The following is a 14,939-nucleotide window of genomic DNA, read 5'->3' on the forward strand; positions in this document are numbered from 1 at the left end:
ACAGATGCTGCACATAGTTGCTGCGAGAAGCTTCTGCTGGTCAGGATCTTGCTCTCCTTCCTTCCTCTTTCTCTTCTTCCCCTCGTGTTGTTTGTATGCATTTTTTCTAAGACCTCCACTCCTGTGTGTGTAATTCCCTCACGTGTTCTTCCCAGGTCTTCCAGCCAATGGAGCAGCTCTTGAGGTTGTGCTTCAGGAGGTCCTTGTAGGGTTCTTCTCCCTTCATTACTGTTATCCAGGGATGAGAATCACCCGCCGATTCCCGACTTTTGGGATCATTTATTCACCTGTTTATCATTTCAAATCCAGTGAGAAAAGTGAGAGGTGTGATGTATTTGTGACAGTTCTCAAATTAGCCACCGGGCATTGCTGTTACTGAACAGCGTGGTGTGCACAAGGCTTGCCAGTGAAGAGGAGCTGCTATGCTAAAGAGCTAAGCACCTCGTCCCGCAGATAGTTTGTGTCCGTAAATGTAAATAAAGCCTGTTAACGAAACAAAGGCTGGGTAGTTCATGACAGGGCAGGGGTACTCTTAGGGCTGGGTACCGAACTTCAGTTCTTTTGTGGCACTGACTGAAGTGCTTCGGTAGTGCAGAGTATCAAAACATGCCTCGTCCTTTGGTGCCAGGTTTCGGTACCCAGAGGTTAATGACATGATCAAAACTTGACGATTCCCTTATCGGTCCTTCAGAGTGCCTGTTGTTTTTGAGGGCGTTTGTTGGGAAAATTATCATTTCTCTATGTTTATTGCAGACCCTGCATCGGGTCTGTAATCAGCCGCTTCTGTAACGGCTCCGCTTTGAAGCAATGAACCAACGAAGCAGTACTCCGATCCGCTACTTCGTTGGTTCATTACTTCGCTGCTTTTCAGAAGTGGCAAATCCTCTTCTTAACCCCTCTCAAAGCCATTAAATATGTCAATCGTGAGTCACTTTTGTGCAGATTAAAGTCACTAACTGGGACTCCTGACTTGTTGCAAGAAAGAAACAAGAATTGTTCTCTGTTCCGTTCGCACAGCTCCAAATGCTGCACCGCTCTCTGCCGAGTCAAGTTAGAAAGATAGAGTCCGGTCGGAATTAATAACTTCAAAGCAAATCACTGTTTAAATCATATGACACCTCTTTCCAAACATTGTAACACAAACAATAAACTGTAATAGATCAAAACATTTTTTTTTTTTCCTCCCAAAAAGAGACGTCCTGCACTGACGTGCAGCAGCCGGCTGAGTTCAGCTCAGAGGTAGGGACTATCATTCATGCCAAAATGTCTGAAAGAAAATGCTTTTGACAAAAACTATAGATTTTGTATATTTCTATTTATGTCCAGGGATCAAGGATCCACCATGTAGATTTTATTTAAGTCCAGAGATCAAGGGTCCAGTAACCAATTTCATATTTATTTACATTAAGACTCAATAAAATGTTGCTGATAATAAAATTATAAAATAAAATTGGTATTAAAAAAGGTATCATTCAGGAACCGGTATTGGTACCGGAATCGAAAATCTTTGATCGATATGCAGCCGTAGGTACCCTAAGCGGGAAAAACTTTACTTTTCCTGAAAAACATCTCTTGTGCAAGGTCCCACATGCGCAAACTACTTATTATGAGATGCATAATGGCGGCAAGTGAAAACGTTTGGACAGAGGATAAAAGATGAAGATGGCAAGTGTGTCCGAGAAATTGATAAAGATTATAAAGAAAAGTTTGCATGGCCGTGGCTGGACAAAGTAATACCACTGACAACTTGCATGCAGCTCTGTGACTGCCTGCTTACCGGATATCTACTCCTGATGTAAGTTAGTACTTATTAAAAAATGAACAAGAGGGTGAGAAAAATACAAATGAACTAAGAAGATGGGGGGGGGGGGGGGGGGGGGGAGATGAACATATCAACAAGGGGCATGGGTGGGGCCCATGTTTCACCAGGATTCAGCATAAATTATTGTTTAAGAGTAAAATACCACACAAACTAGGTAGAACTGTCTGTATATGATTTTTTTTTTTTTTTTTTTTTTTTTACCCGAGGCCAACATATAGCCATTGAGTATTGCGAAGACCTGGTGTCCGTCCGTCTGTCTGTCTGTCTATGTACAGCATCATTCCAGTTCTATTACTGCCACAGTCTTCAAATTCACAGGGAACATTCTTGGGTGGAGGTGATACAAGATCGGTCTCTTTTTTTAGGTTGATGAGAAGACCAAGCTTGGTGTTGGCTATGTCAAATGTTTTAAGGATTTTTCTGAAGACCTTCCATAAAGGATGACACGCGGTTGTCTCGGCGTACTGGAAGTCCAGGAGAGAAATGGTGGTGACTTTCTTCTTGTCTCTCAGTTGACTCAAGTTGAAGAACTTTCCATCCGTTCTGTACATGATGTCAGTTAATGATGGTACGTTGCCTTTGGTCAGATGGAGGATTGTGGCCATGAAGATAGTGAAGAGCGTAGGAGTGATAACACAGCCCTTTTTTAACATAATTGAACATTGAGGGTTTCAGTTTTTGTGCCATTCACCAGAACTGAGGCAGACATGTCATCATGAAGAAGTGTCTTGATGAATTTCTCTGGACAGCCTATTTTGCTCAGAATCGTCCACAGACGTGGGTGTGACACACTGTTGAATGCCTTTGTAAGGTGAGTGCAGCAGAGGTACAATGGTTGGTGCTGCTCTAATTTTGAGACTTTTCTTGCAATTGGCAAACAGTGATGATCATGTCTGTTGTTCCTCTTGATGGTTGGAATCCACTCTGGCTTTCAGATGGTTGTTGACAATCCGCGCAGGAACCTTTCCTGCAGTAGACAGCAAGGAGGTTCTGCAATAGTTTCTGCAGACTTGTCTCCTTTCAGCTTGTGGATGGTGACAATCATTGAGTCTTTGAGGTGTGCGGGCATTGTGTTAAAATGTTCATTTGCAGTGGCAGCTTGTGTTATTTTAAGGTGGTCCACCTTCAGTTCGTCATGTTTGGTGTAGGGTTTACGTTTCACTAGGTGTACCTAATAAACTGGCAACTGATTTATTGTCAAATGCAGTAACCTTGCTAACTGTTTCTCGCACTCCATCTCACTCACAGACACGCACACACTAGGGATGTGAATCGTACAACAACTCACGATTCAATTCGATTCCGATTCAGAATCGATTTTTGATTCAAAGAGCTCTGAGAAATAGTTATATTACTTAAAAAATGTTTATGTTTAAGAAAATGCAGCTTTACAAGGTTAATCAAGTGATTGTAGATGTAAATTTACTTATCTGCTTTGCTCGTTCGGAGTTGGCTGGCAGTTTAGCGAAGCGCTGGTCAGTAGTCGGCAGAGACCGCTGCTCCGCTCCGTTTAGCTCCGGGTGGTGGCGTAGCATGTGGGCTTGCGGATTTCAAGTGTTTCCGAAGTACTTGACTTTCATTTTGCAGATTTTGCACACTGCATAAGTCATGTCAAGCTCCTACTTATGCAGCAAATAATGAAATCCAAAATGCGCCCAAACATTTGCCTTCAGCAAAGATGGTGCTGGCTGAATTAGCTCTTCGTCCACCATGCTAAGCTTCAGCCACTGAACTCTGCAGGTCACAAGTGTTTGAAGCACGCCGGACCCCTGACCACCCACCCCCCACGGGGACGCTGTGGTACGTCCAGTACATGCAGCGAGTAAGCAAGAAAATGTTTTAAAAAATGCTTTTTAAAAATCGATTCTTGGACATTTTGGATCGATTCAGAATTGTAATAAATAAGAATCGCGATTCAGACGCAAATCAATTTTGTTTTTTTCCGGCACCCCTAGCACACACTATTGCTTGTCATGGGTTAGCTATATAGGAGTATGTCTAATGTATTTGAACCACGGAATTGCTTTAAAATGTAGCATTTGAAGTTGTTCAGCAACATGCTGCTAAACCACCAGATTCTTGTTTTGAATTCAGCCTGCGAGACTAGCTTTGATTCAAAGCTTCATATATTCCAGAGTGATTCAGCTGCAATCTTTTCTTCTAATTATGTATGTCTTTTCTTACGTGTAACATTACCTTGATATTTAGCGTTATTGATCAATAACTAAGTGTCAATGCTTAGTTACTCCAGTCGGCTTCTTGTTTTGAGTGCAGCCTGTGAGAGCCACATAGACCACGAAAACTTCGAAGCACCCTTTGAAGATTCCAAGGAGTGCTTCATGATTTAATGTTTGCTTCAAATTATGTGATGTCATGTGATGGTCACAAAAGCACTCCGACACAGTAAGACAAAATTACATGGAAGTTGGGCTTGGAACACAAGGGCTGTTGCGGTCATATACATACCAACAATTTTCAGAGCATGATGATGCTACCTGGTCCGGGACACACAGAGCTGTACCACTACTAGAAAACTTGATGCTTAAATTAAAACTCAACCTCAGGCAACATGATAGTGAGAAGATTGTGACCGTGCTAGACTTTTATATGACCCTCGACCCCACTAGGAAGTGGGCTTTTCTTATCACTAACTGAAATTAATTGAAAATACTGAAGTTAAGTGTTTGGAAGTGTGGCGATTAATCAGTATGAATCAGTATCTAGATACAAACGTGTGCGATGCGAGTGATTCATTCAGTGTGTCAGTTGACCGGTGAAATCGTGATGGATCGGTCACTGTGTTCTTGCATCGTTTTATTTATTTACACTCAACAAAAATATAAATGCAACACTTTTGGTTTTGCTCCCATTTTGTATGAGATGAACTCAAAGATCTAAAACGTTTTCCACATACACAATATCACCATTTCCCTCAAATATTGTTCACAAACCAGTCTAAATCTGTGATAGTGAGCACTTCTCCTTTGCTGAGATAATCCATCCCACCTCACAGGTGTGCCATATCAAGATGCTGATTAGACACCATGATTAGTGCACAGGTGTGCCTTAGACTGCCCACAATAAAAGGCCACTCTGAAAGGTGCAGTTTTGTTTTATTGGGGGGGATACCAGTCAGTATCTGGTGTGACCACCATTTGCCTCATGCAGTGCAACACATTTCCTTCGCATAGAGTTGATCAGGTTGTCAATTGTGGCCTGTGGAATGTTGGTCCACTCCTCTTCAATGGCTGTGCGAAGTTGCTGGATATTGGCAGGAACTGGTACACGCTGTCGTATACGCCGGTCCAGAGCATCCCAAACATGCTCAATGGGTGACATGCCGGTGAGTATGCCGGCCATGCAAGAACTGGGACATTTTCAGCTTCCAAGAATTGTGTACAGATCCTTGCAACATGGGGCCGTGCATTATCCTGCTGTAACATGAGCTGATGTTCTTGGATGTATGGCACAACAATGGGCCTCAGGATCTCGTCACGTTATCTCTGTGCATTCAAAATGCCATCAATAAAATGCACCTGTGTTCTTCGTCCATAACAGACGCCTGTCCATACCATAACCCCACCGCCACCATGGGCCACTCGATCCACAACATTGACATCAGAAAACCGCTCACCCACACAACGCCACACACGCTGTCTGCCATCTGCCCTGAACAGTGTGAACCGGGATTCATCCGTGAAGAGAACACCTCTCCAACGTGCCAGCGAATGTGAGCATTTGCCCACTCAGGTCAGTTACGACGACGAACTGGAGTCAGGTCGAGACCCCGATGAGGACGACGAGCATGCAGATGAGCTTCCCTGAGACGGTTTCTGACAGTTTGTGCAGAAATTCTTTGGTTATGCAAACCGATTGTTTCAGCAGCTGTCCGAGTGGCTGGTCTCAGACGATCTTGGAGGTGAACATGCTGGATGTGGAGGTCCTGGGCTGGTGTGGTTACACGTTGTCTGCGGTTGTGAGGCTGGTTGGATGTACTGCCAAATTCTCTGAAACGCCTTTGGAGACAGCATATGGTAGAGAAATGAACATTCAATACACAAGCAACAGCTCTGGTTGACATTCCTGCTGTCAGCATGCCAATTGCACGCTCCCTCAAATCTTGCAACATCTGTGGCATTGTGCTGTGTGATAAAACTGCACCTTTCAGTGTGGCCTTTTATTGTGGGCAGTCTAAGGCACACCTGTGCACTAATCATGGTGTCTAATCAGCATCTTGATATGGCACACCTGTGAGGTGGGATGGATTATCTCAGCAAAGGAGAAGTGCTCACTATCACAGATTTAGACTGGTTTGTGAACAATATTTGAGGGAAATGGTGATATTGTGTATGTGGAAAAAGTTTTAGATCTTTGAGTTCATCTCATACAAAATGGGAGCAAAACCAAAAGTGTTGCGTTTATATTTTTGTTGAGTGTATATATTTATTTTTCTGAGGCACATTGAATGCACCATCACTGCTTTGACAGAAGCCTGAAAGCACATTTCTACTGCAACAAAGCTATGGAGGCCCGCGACAATGGCGCAAGCAGTTGTAGGAGATTTTTGACACACCTAAAACATAAAACCAGGTGTTTGGAGATATTTTGGCTTTTTTAAAAAAAAAAAAAAAAGATGGGAAACTTGACAAGACACAGGTCATTTGGAAAGAATGCCTGTGCTGCCGCTGTGCCCCCTAACTTGGCAAAACTGGTAAGAAAGTATCTCAGATTACTTTTTCCAAGGCAGTGCTCTGTCAATGAGTGACTCACTTTAAGTCACTCATTGAGACTGACGACGTTTTACTGTTTACTGTACTGGTTCTGACAGTGTGATCCAACAGGTTCCAAATATAAGGGAACCGATTCCTGTTCCTTAATGTTGAATCTGGTAAATTTGCTGCTTATAAGGAGTAAAACAAATCCTCTGCCTCTAGTAGAATCAGAAGAAGTAGTATCCCATAATGCCATACTGAATAGCAGCTGCTTACTTGCTATTTAAATTTTTGGTATAATGTCTTTGCATCATGTTGAATCTCATCGTATCGCACCAAATCGCATTGTATCGCGTTGTGGGGAATTGAATCCCCATCAAATATATATCAAATCACATAGAATCGGGAACAGGGGTGAATTGTATCACATTGTATTTTCATGTATTGCTGGTACTGTATCGAGATGCGTATCGAATCGTTGTCAGTGTTCAGATTCACGTGCCTAGTTGGAACACATTTAAATGCATACCAACATTGACAGGCACTTTCATTCCCTGGCTCTGAGCAAACCATACTTATTTTTTGTTGATTATGTTGTAGTTGATTTTATTTTTTATTCAAATTTTGAGACAGTGGCACCCTGTAGTGACTATCAGGCCCTGTTTGTTTGTTTCGTTAAACATAAACCTAAATTCTTACACTTTGGTTGAAGATTTTTGTTGTTTTATAGATAGTTTCATCTATGATTATTATGACACAGAGAATTCACACTTGTTTTAAAATGAACCTTTCTGTGCTAGATGTGTCCTTAGGAAATGATGCAAACATCCCTCTGGTTGCCCAGGAACTTATGAAAAAGATGATACATCAGTTTGCCAAGGAGTACGCCTCCAAGCACATACCCCACACCACTACAAATGGTGTTCACACAAGGACCTCGTCACGTTTGTCTGACATGTCAGATGCTCCTCTGGACCTTACAGTGAGCCGAATCCAAGACGCGGAAGACAAAGAACCTCAGTCAGGTACAGAATTCATTAGTCATACTGATATTAAGCTGATAGTTCATGTGTTATGATAGTAATAAAGTGGCACCACTCAAACTTACCTAACTAGTTTAATGCCATTCTCCCTGTAACAGATGGTGTACTCGACCTCTCCAACAGGAACTCTTCCTGTCCAGCGGCATCATCATCTAATCACAGCACCTCAGGGTAAGATTTATTTGATTCTTCTAGTCTGTTGTGCTTTTGTTTGCAGATGTCATTGGTATTCATCCTTGCATGATAGAACCTTGTCATCACCCCAGTTACAAGGATTCTGCATACAAACAGTAATGAACATCTGTACAGTTTTGCCCATACCACTGCAAGTGAAATATAATTTAGCATGTGAAATCCCTGTTTTCTTTCAGATGTTGTGAGGTAGAATGATTTGCAGCAATGCTGTTATGTTGCTTGATTTGAGTCACATGATTAACCTCTCTGGCCTTTATTTTGATCTTAAGTAATATTAAGTGAGGGAGATAGTTTGCGTCTTGTATTTTGATTCATTGGGGGTTGACTCTTTTATCTCTTGAGCGGTAACGTCACAACAATGGCACCATAAACTAACATTTGCCAACAGCTCAGGATTGTGCAATGATAACACTGCAGTACCTCACAGTGGTTTTACATCATCTTCTTTTTTCTATTTTTTTTTCTTTTTTCTTTAACCGATACATTTCCAGTGAGTCTAATTATTCAACTCTCAAGCATTTAGGATTCTCACTGAAGGATAGCAGAAAACTACAAGAGTTGGTTGAGTGCCAATGTAACTGCAGCCATTCACACACTGTCCCACCTGGACGTGAAGAGGCTTTTCCACACATACAACAGTGTGTGTGAATGAGGGCCGAGAAAGAGCCTGCAAACAGACATGCATGAAACATAACGGTCTCAGTGATGTTACCAACACAAGGCATAAAGGAGTGGACCCCTCGCTCTGTTCCCAAAATCAAACCCTCTCCATCACCTCCATCCTGACCCTCCTGTTTGGTCCTCCCATCCCTAGGAGGCAGCACAGACAGAAGGAGGAGTACATTGAGAGGAGCTGGGAGCTGTCTGAGGGGTTGCTGTCCACGGCCTTGAAGGATATACGTTCAGGGAGACTGACGGAGCAGCGGGCCGCGTTGCTTTATGGATTGCCCATACATGCCCTAAAGCAAGGCCTCAATAGCTGGACGGAGGGAAGGCTGGAGAAACTGCATCAACTTGTAGCAGGAAGCAGAGACTTTGGGGATGAAGTGACATCATGCACTATGTCATCGATGTTGGGTGGTGAAGCCCGCCTTGTTCTACAGAAGGTGGCAGCATGGGCAGAGCGAGCAGAAATTGGAGGAGCTACAGAGGAGACTGCAGGATCTAGTTTTGCTTCATATTTTCAGCTGAGTGACCTCGCCCACTCTTTGCCCCAGCTCAGGGATGTTCTCCAGCTCTCACCAAGTCCTGCGCCCAGTCTGGAGCCCTCCACACCCCTGCGTATACCTCAGGTCCGTACTGTGTCTGACCAAAACAGGTCCATCTCAGTTAAGAATTACAGCGGAGCAGAAAAACTACATCTTCACACCTCATCAACAGAGCGTAGTACTAGTTCTGTGATAACTACAGCTGCTTGTAGACCCTCAGATCCCTTCAAACTGAGACCTCCTTTTTTACCACAAGCCTGTGTAGCACTGCCAACCACTCACCTCATCTCTTGGGACCACAGGTGTCCAAGTTAGAAGATTCAGAGGAGGGGTCAGACCGCCAAGATAAGGACAAACCACCAAGAAAGAAACGAGGACGATACCGGCAGTATGACCATGAACTCATGGAAGAGGCCATCGTCATGGTGATGGCAGGTCGCATGAGTGTGTCTAAGGCCCAGGGTATTTATGGGGTGCCTCACAGCACACTGGAATACAAAGTGAAGGAGCGTACTGGAACGTTGAAGAACCCACCCAAGAAAAAATCTGCCATCTTTTGTTCATCCAGTTCCAACTCTTCTGGTTCTGGTGTGACAACTGGTTCCACTACCTCAGGGAATCTAGCCTCAGCTGCTGTCACAAAGGAATTCTAGGCCACACTTTTAGAACTCCTCCGCACTTGAAGTCAATCACCTCTTACAATATACAGTGCCCTCGAAAAGTATTGGAATACTTAGTATTTCACGCTTAATTTGTTTATGCCATTTCTCTACAACTTGATATAAATTAATTAAAAAAAATATAAAAGCCAAGATGATGGGTTGCATAAGTAATGAGCCCCTTTGGTATAATACCTGTAAATACTGTAAATAATCAGTTTAATGGCCATTTTTCTTCAGACAAGTCGGGATGGATACGTGAACATTTCCAAGTCACTGAATGTGTCTTGGACTTTATTTACATCAGTTAAGGTGCGTTTACACATAACCAAGACGTGTTACTAATGTCATTTTTCTGTCCTTCGTGACACATTCTTGACATTCTTAATGTGACTTAACACATTAACACAAGAATGTGTACTTCGTGGCATTCGTGACTTGTCGTTATGTGTAAACGCAGCATTATGAAGAAATACAAACAGTATGGCACTCAGTGGTAAATCTGTGTGGAGTAGACAGTTCTCAAAAACTGAGCGACTTCTCGCACAGTCACTCAGTTGCAATAAAACTGATTATTTACAGGGTTCCGTTACTTATGCAGCCAATCATCTTGGCTTTTAGATTTTTAATTAATTTATATCAAGAGATTTCCTTTTAGTTTGAGTTTAAGGAAGATGATTTTGGATTTTTATTTATTTATTTATTTTATTTTATTTTTTGTATTTGAAATGGCATAAATGACATTAAAATGTGTGAAAGACCAAGTGTTCCAATACTTTTGGAGGGCACTGTATATATTTTTCTGGAGACACTTGCCTTTACAGTAAAAGTGGCTGTTAGTATTCAGGTCTTTGAACTGTGTGTCTGCAATGTCACAGGCACACTTTTAGCTGCGTTTCTCAGTCTGGGCCTATCAAAAGCAGCTGTAAGGACATCAAGAACTGTTGGTGCTCATTTTAACCCTTTGTCCCAGTCAAGTCAACTAAACCCCCCTTAACACAAATTGTCATCGCTGAAACAAAAACTCCTCAAAAGATAATGCTGAAAATCTTTTTGCTAAAAGAAGAAAAAGTAAAGAAAGTTATAACTAATCATCAAATCATTATAGCAACTATTGTCTAGTTAGCTAAATCCTGACATGCAGCATTTAGTGTACTTAGTGGATTATTGTATCGAGTTTGACAATTGTTTGGTTGTTTTTTGTTTTGTTTTTTCTTTTCTCTGTAGGAGAATGAGCCTGACAGAATGCGGGTTGGTAGGATGCATTTGTTCTTTGTTTTGCTATTATTGCAAGGTTTTTTTAATAATAAGAAAATGGTAAAATATCAGCAGCATTATCCTTTTAAGAACATTCTGAGTTTTGTTTTCTTGTCTATAATTTAGTATTAAGAATCAGATTGCGCAAAACATAAAATATGACATTGAATGGCGAGGACAAAGAAAATGAGGAACACACGTGTCAAAATCTGTAAGGGGGGCTAATGGCTATTGGGTATATAGGATATTCAGGTTTGATTATATTCTTAAAGCTCCTTGTTTATGGAGTACTGATGATTGTCTTTTGCAGCTTTCTCTCTGGGTATTTTACCTAGGCTATTGAAGTGACTTAGAGCCATTCTAAATATTGTTTGACGCTCCTATAAACGGAGATTGTGTAGTATAAACCGCTGTTTTCTACATATTGAAAGATTTAAGAAACTAGCTTAAAAGCCATTTATTGTCCACATAGAGTTGTGATCAGATGTTTTACATACACTGGTCACAGTCGTGAATGTCATGACAGCATTGGACTACTGTCTTTGAACTCTTCTTTTTCTGGGTCAGAATGATTGCACACCTTACTTAGATCTTTCAGCGAGAAACACTTAAGATGATCAAAAATACACAGCACACTGGAGGTCTAATAATTTGAAAATCACAATTCTGTAGTAACACTGCAGTGGGCGGTGCTGCTTTATTTGACCGTTTTTAAAAAATATACTCATGAATTAAATAATTTATTTACTGTTAATAATTTACTGTGAGGGTCCACATAACAGCGCAGCTGCTTTTTTGCTATAGGCTCCTCTGTGACCATGTTCAGAGCAGCCGAGTCCTCCTTGCCATTCAGCACAATTCAGGAAGAATTGGGGGGGGGGCACATGTCCACATTTACTTCCTCAGCAAGAAAATTACATGCCGCATTGGCCACTGGGTAGCAGGTAAATCTATGATCCTCTTTCTCAGGTCTGTGGTATCCTGTGTTTGTCAGTTCAGTGAGTACTGCTAAACAAACCTAAATCATGAACCTATCATTATCATCAACAGGAAACAAGGCCTTGGAAAGTTAACACAAGTTTTAGAACATTCTGCACTTATGAGTTAATAATACTCGTACAAATTGTTGCTTGTACAGTTTTTATCCTATGTTATAAAACCCAAAATAAATTAAAATCTGTGAACCAGTCTTTTTTTAACTGACAAAGCTTGGACACACTTGAAAGGCAAAGTGCGTGAGTGTATGTTGTGCAATCATTCTGACCCAGTAAAAGAATCTTTCAAAATAATAGTTACAAGTCTAATATTGCCAGAATGTTCATGTTCATAATGAGTGTATGTAAACATCTGGCCACAGCTGTGTTTCCCCTCTCTGTTTGTACAAGCTTAGTCTCAACATTGCATCAAGTGTAAGTGGAATGCAACTGTGCAGCATGTTTTTAATGTGCTTTGATAAGCTTGGGAAACATGTTATTGTGTATTGTTTGTGAAAGATGTTTTTTAATTATCACAGATATTTACTAAACCTGCTACTGTAGCTGTATTACTGCAAACCTCATACATGATTGCTGCTTAAAACTTCAGGGGGCCATTTCCCCGTTACAGAAGCGTAGCTTAAACAAAGAAACTTATCTTGACTGTTGTATTGCGATTCAAAGGTGGCATGCAATTTACTGTGATGCTTAAATTACAGAATTGTATTTGTGAATGTGTACAGCTAAACTGTATCAATATGTGATGGCGTACGCTGCTGGAGGTTATAGTTCAACAGTTCAGAAGTGAGAAAGTTGGCATTTTGACAACTTGGTTCAGTTAGGGGCATTTATAGGCTAATTTTGCCATTGTCCGGGGAAATGTTTCATGTTGCGTCTAATAGTGAAGGGTGCTTGGGTGTCATTATCATCACCTGCATGGTAGTATGCCACAATACAGATTTGGCAATGCCGTGAACACTATGCGTGTCACGGATCAGCCGGGGGGGCTCATCGTCCATCCACTGTCTAAATAATTTCTTAATCAAATAAGATAATTATTAAAATGGGTCATATTGTGATAAACCTGTGATCGTGTACAATGAAGTGAAAAATACTGTGATATTAATTTGACATCATATCACCCACCCCCTAGTATTTACCCTCATGTCTGGCTCTGAGGGCTGATTCAGATGACAAAGCAGCTTTCCACAGTTTCCTTCCACAAAACTGGTTAATTTAATTGTACTGTGGTGTCAGCCTGCGTGTTTCTCTTTACTCTCACTGCCACATATACGTCTGAACATCTCTTAATATCCACTGTTAAGTCTCCGGTTTAGACCCCTGAGTGCGCTGGGTTACAAGCTCTTACTTAGCTAAAGGCCCTGTCACACCTTGACGATTTAGCCAGCGTATGCCAACCGTATTAAAAAATGCTGGTATAAGTCCAATAAGTTAAGGGTAAGTTTTTTTTTGTTGTTGTTGTTTTTTTTTAATAAGTTAAGAGCAAGTTGAGGCATGGTGAAGCTTGTTGAAACACGCTGATGCTTGTTGATGTACGTCCTGATAAGCTGAACTCCTCCAAAAATTTTGGGCATGGTGAAAATTTTCATTGTGTGACTCACACGTCCCGCGCATGCTGGGCATAAGTTGTAGCTAAGTTATGTGATTGTTGGCAGACGTTTTTGCAATATACTCATCCGTCCGTTAATGCTGGCCACTGATTGGCTGAAAGCTGCAGTCCGTATGCAGAATGACTGTTTCATTCCCACATGGAAAAATATAAAGTCTGACCTGTTCATTTCGGTCCAGTTCACCATCAGACAGACATGAATCCACATAAAGCTCCTGATTTTTTTTTTTAAATTACCTTGGAAAATCTTTTAATTCATGACTGGAAATGCAGAATTTTAAAGCAAGTCCCTCTGTGGTTTTTCCTGCTGCAGGTGCATTTCTCAGCCCGTATTACGCTCTGAACACACAGAAGCGCTGTGATGATTTAAACTAAAGCGCCGTCGCTGTAGTGTGGTCATCAGACGACCTGCTCAATCGATCAAGGTGATCACGCCTGATTAATGCACTGTTTAAACATTTAAAGAGCCGTGGCTGTCGGTGATCACCGCACCGACAGATCACACAGCACTTCATTGAGATCACACCTGATCGCGGTTGATTGCCACTTTAAAGGTGTAAATCATCACATCGTTTCATTATTCAGGTCTGTGATGACCTGATCAGGTCTGATCAGCGGGCCTGAAAGCAGCCGCTTTAAACATTTAAAGAGAGCCCTCCATTCATTCACTGCAGCATTTTCCACAGCCTGTCCACTCATCAGCATTCTGTACACAATGAAAATGGTCCACCAAGATAAAAAAATTTAAATAAAAAAAAAAAAAAAATGTTTTATTACTTTGTTTCTGATGCGCACCACACTGTGCATTATCGACCTGAACCACTGGGTTGAAACTGGGCGGTCGGCAGATGCTGGCTAATCGTCAGGGTGTGACAGCTGCATTGATTTATTAGACGTACGACAGCGTGCGCCAGAGATTTTAAAACGGCCGGCATACGCAGGCTAAATCGTCAAGGTGTGACGGGGCCTTAAGGGACATTTACATGTTCTTTTACTCTTATGGAATCACACCTAAGTATAAATTTATTGCCATCGAGGATCCTTGAATGTTCAAGCAACCTATTATTCAGCATTTTCAGTGTGTGTGTGTGCGTTTGTGCGCGCGCGCCCTGTAGCACTGACGTGCCTCCTGCCACATTCTAAGCCATGTTTGTACTTGTTTACCCTTGTTTGTTCCTATTTACAGGCTAATATCCAAACCACTTCATTATTTTGTCCAATTCATTGGCATGTCAATCATTGTAACTTTGCCAGCTATACAAATATTGAATGTCTCCATTCATAATAGCAAACAGTGCCTGTGTCTGGAGCTACAGCATAGTGCAGCATGATGTCTTTACTCTGGGAATTACCTGCTTTTTACATAATGGTAGAATTTGTAAACAAGCCTTAAATCCTCCATGAAATTTAGAAATTTCATTGTATGAGTTTAACTGCTT

At 41.6% G+C, this 14,939-nt stretch overlaps 1 protein-coding gene across 6 annotated transcripts in view; it reads left to right on the plus strand.

The window, feature by feature from the left end:
* Positions 1–14,939, plus strand: part of lcorl (ligand dependent nuclear receptor corepressor-like) — a 41,069-nt gene that overhangs the window by 14,933 nt on the left and 11,197 nt on the right. For 5 of the 6 annotated variants that reach the window (XM_034189196.1, XM_034189194.1, XM_034189195.1 and 2 more), the window contains 2 exons: positions 7,335–7,559; positions 7,676–7,748. In XM_034189196.1, the coding sequence (XP_034045087.1) occupies positions 7,335–7,559; positions 7,676–7,748 (298 nt within the window). Of the gene's footprint in view, positions 1–7,334; positions 7,560–7,675; positions 7,749–8,586; positions 9,743–14,939 lie in introns of those variants that run through there. The other variant, XM_034189199.1, reaches the window with a different exon arrangement.

The sequence above is a fragment of the Thalassophryne amazonica genome, chromosome 15 (assembly GCF_902500255.1).
Source record: "Thalassophryne amazonica chromosome 15, fThaAma1.1, whole genome shotgun sequence".
Lineage (NCBI taxonomy): Eukaryota > Metazoa > Chordata > Actinopteri > Batrachoidiformes > Batrachoididae > Thalassophryne > Thalassophryne amazonica.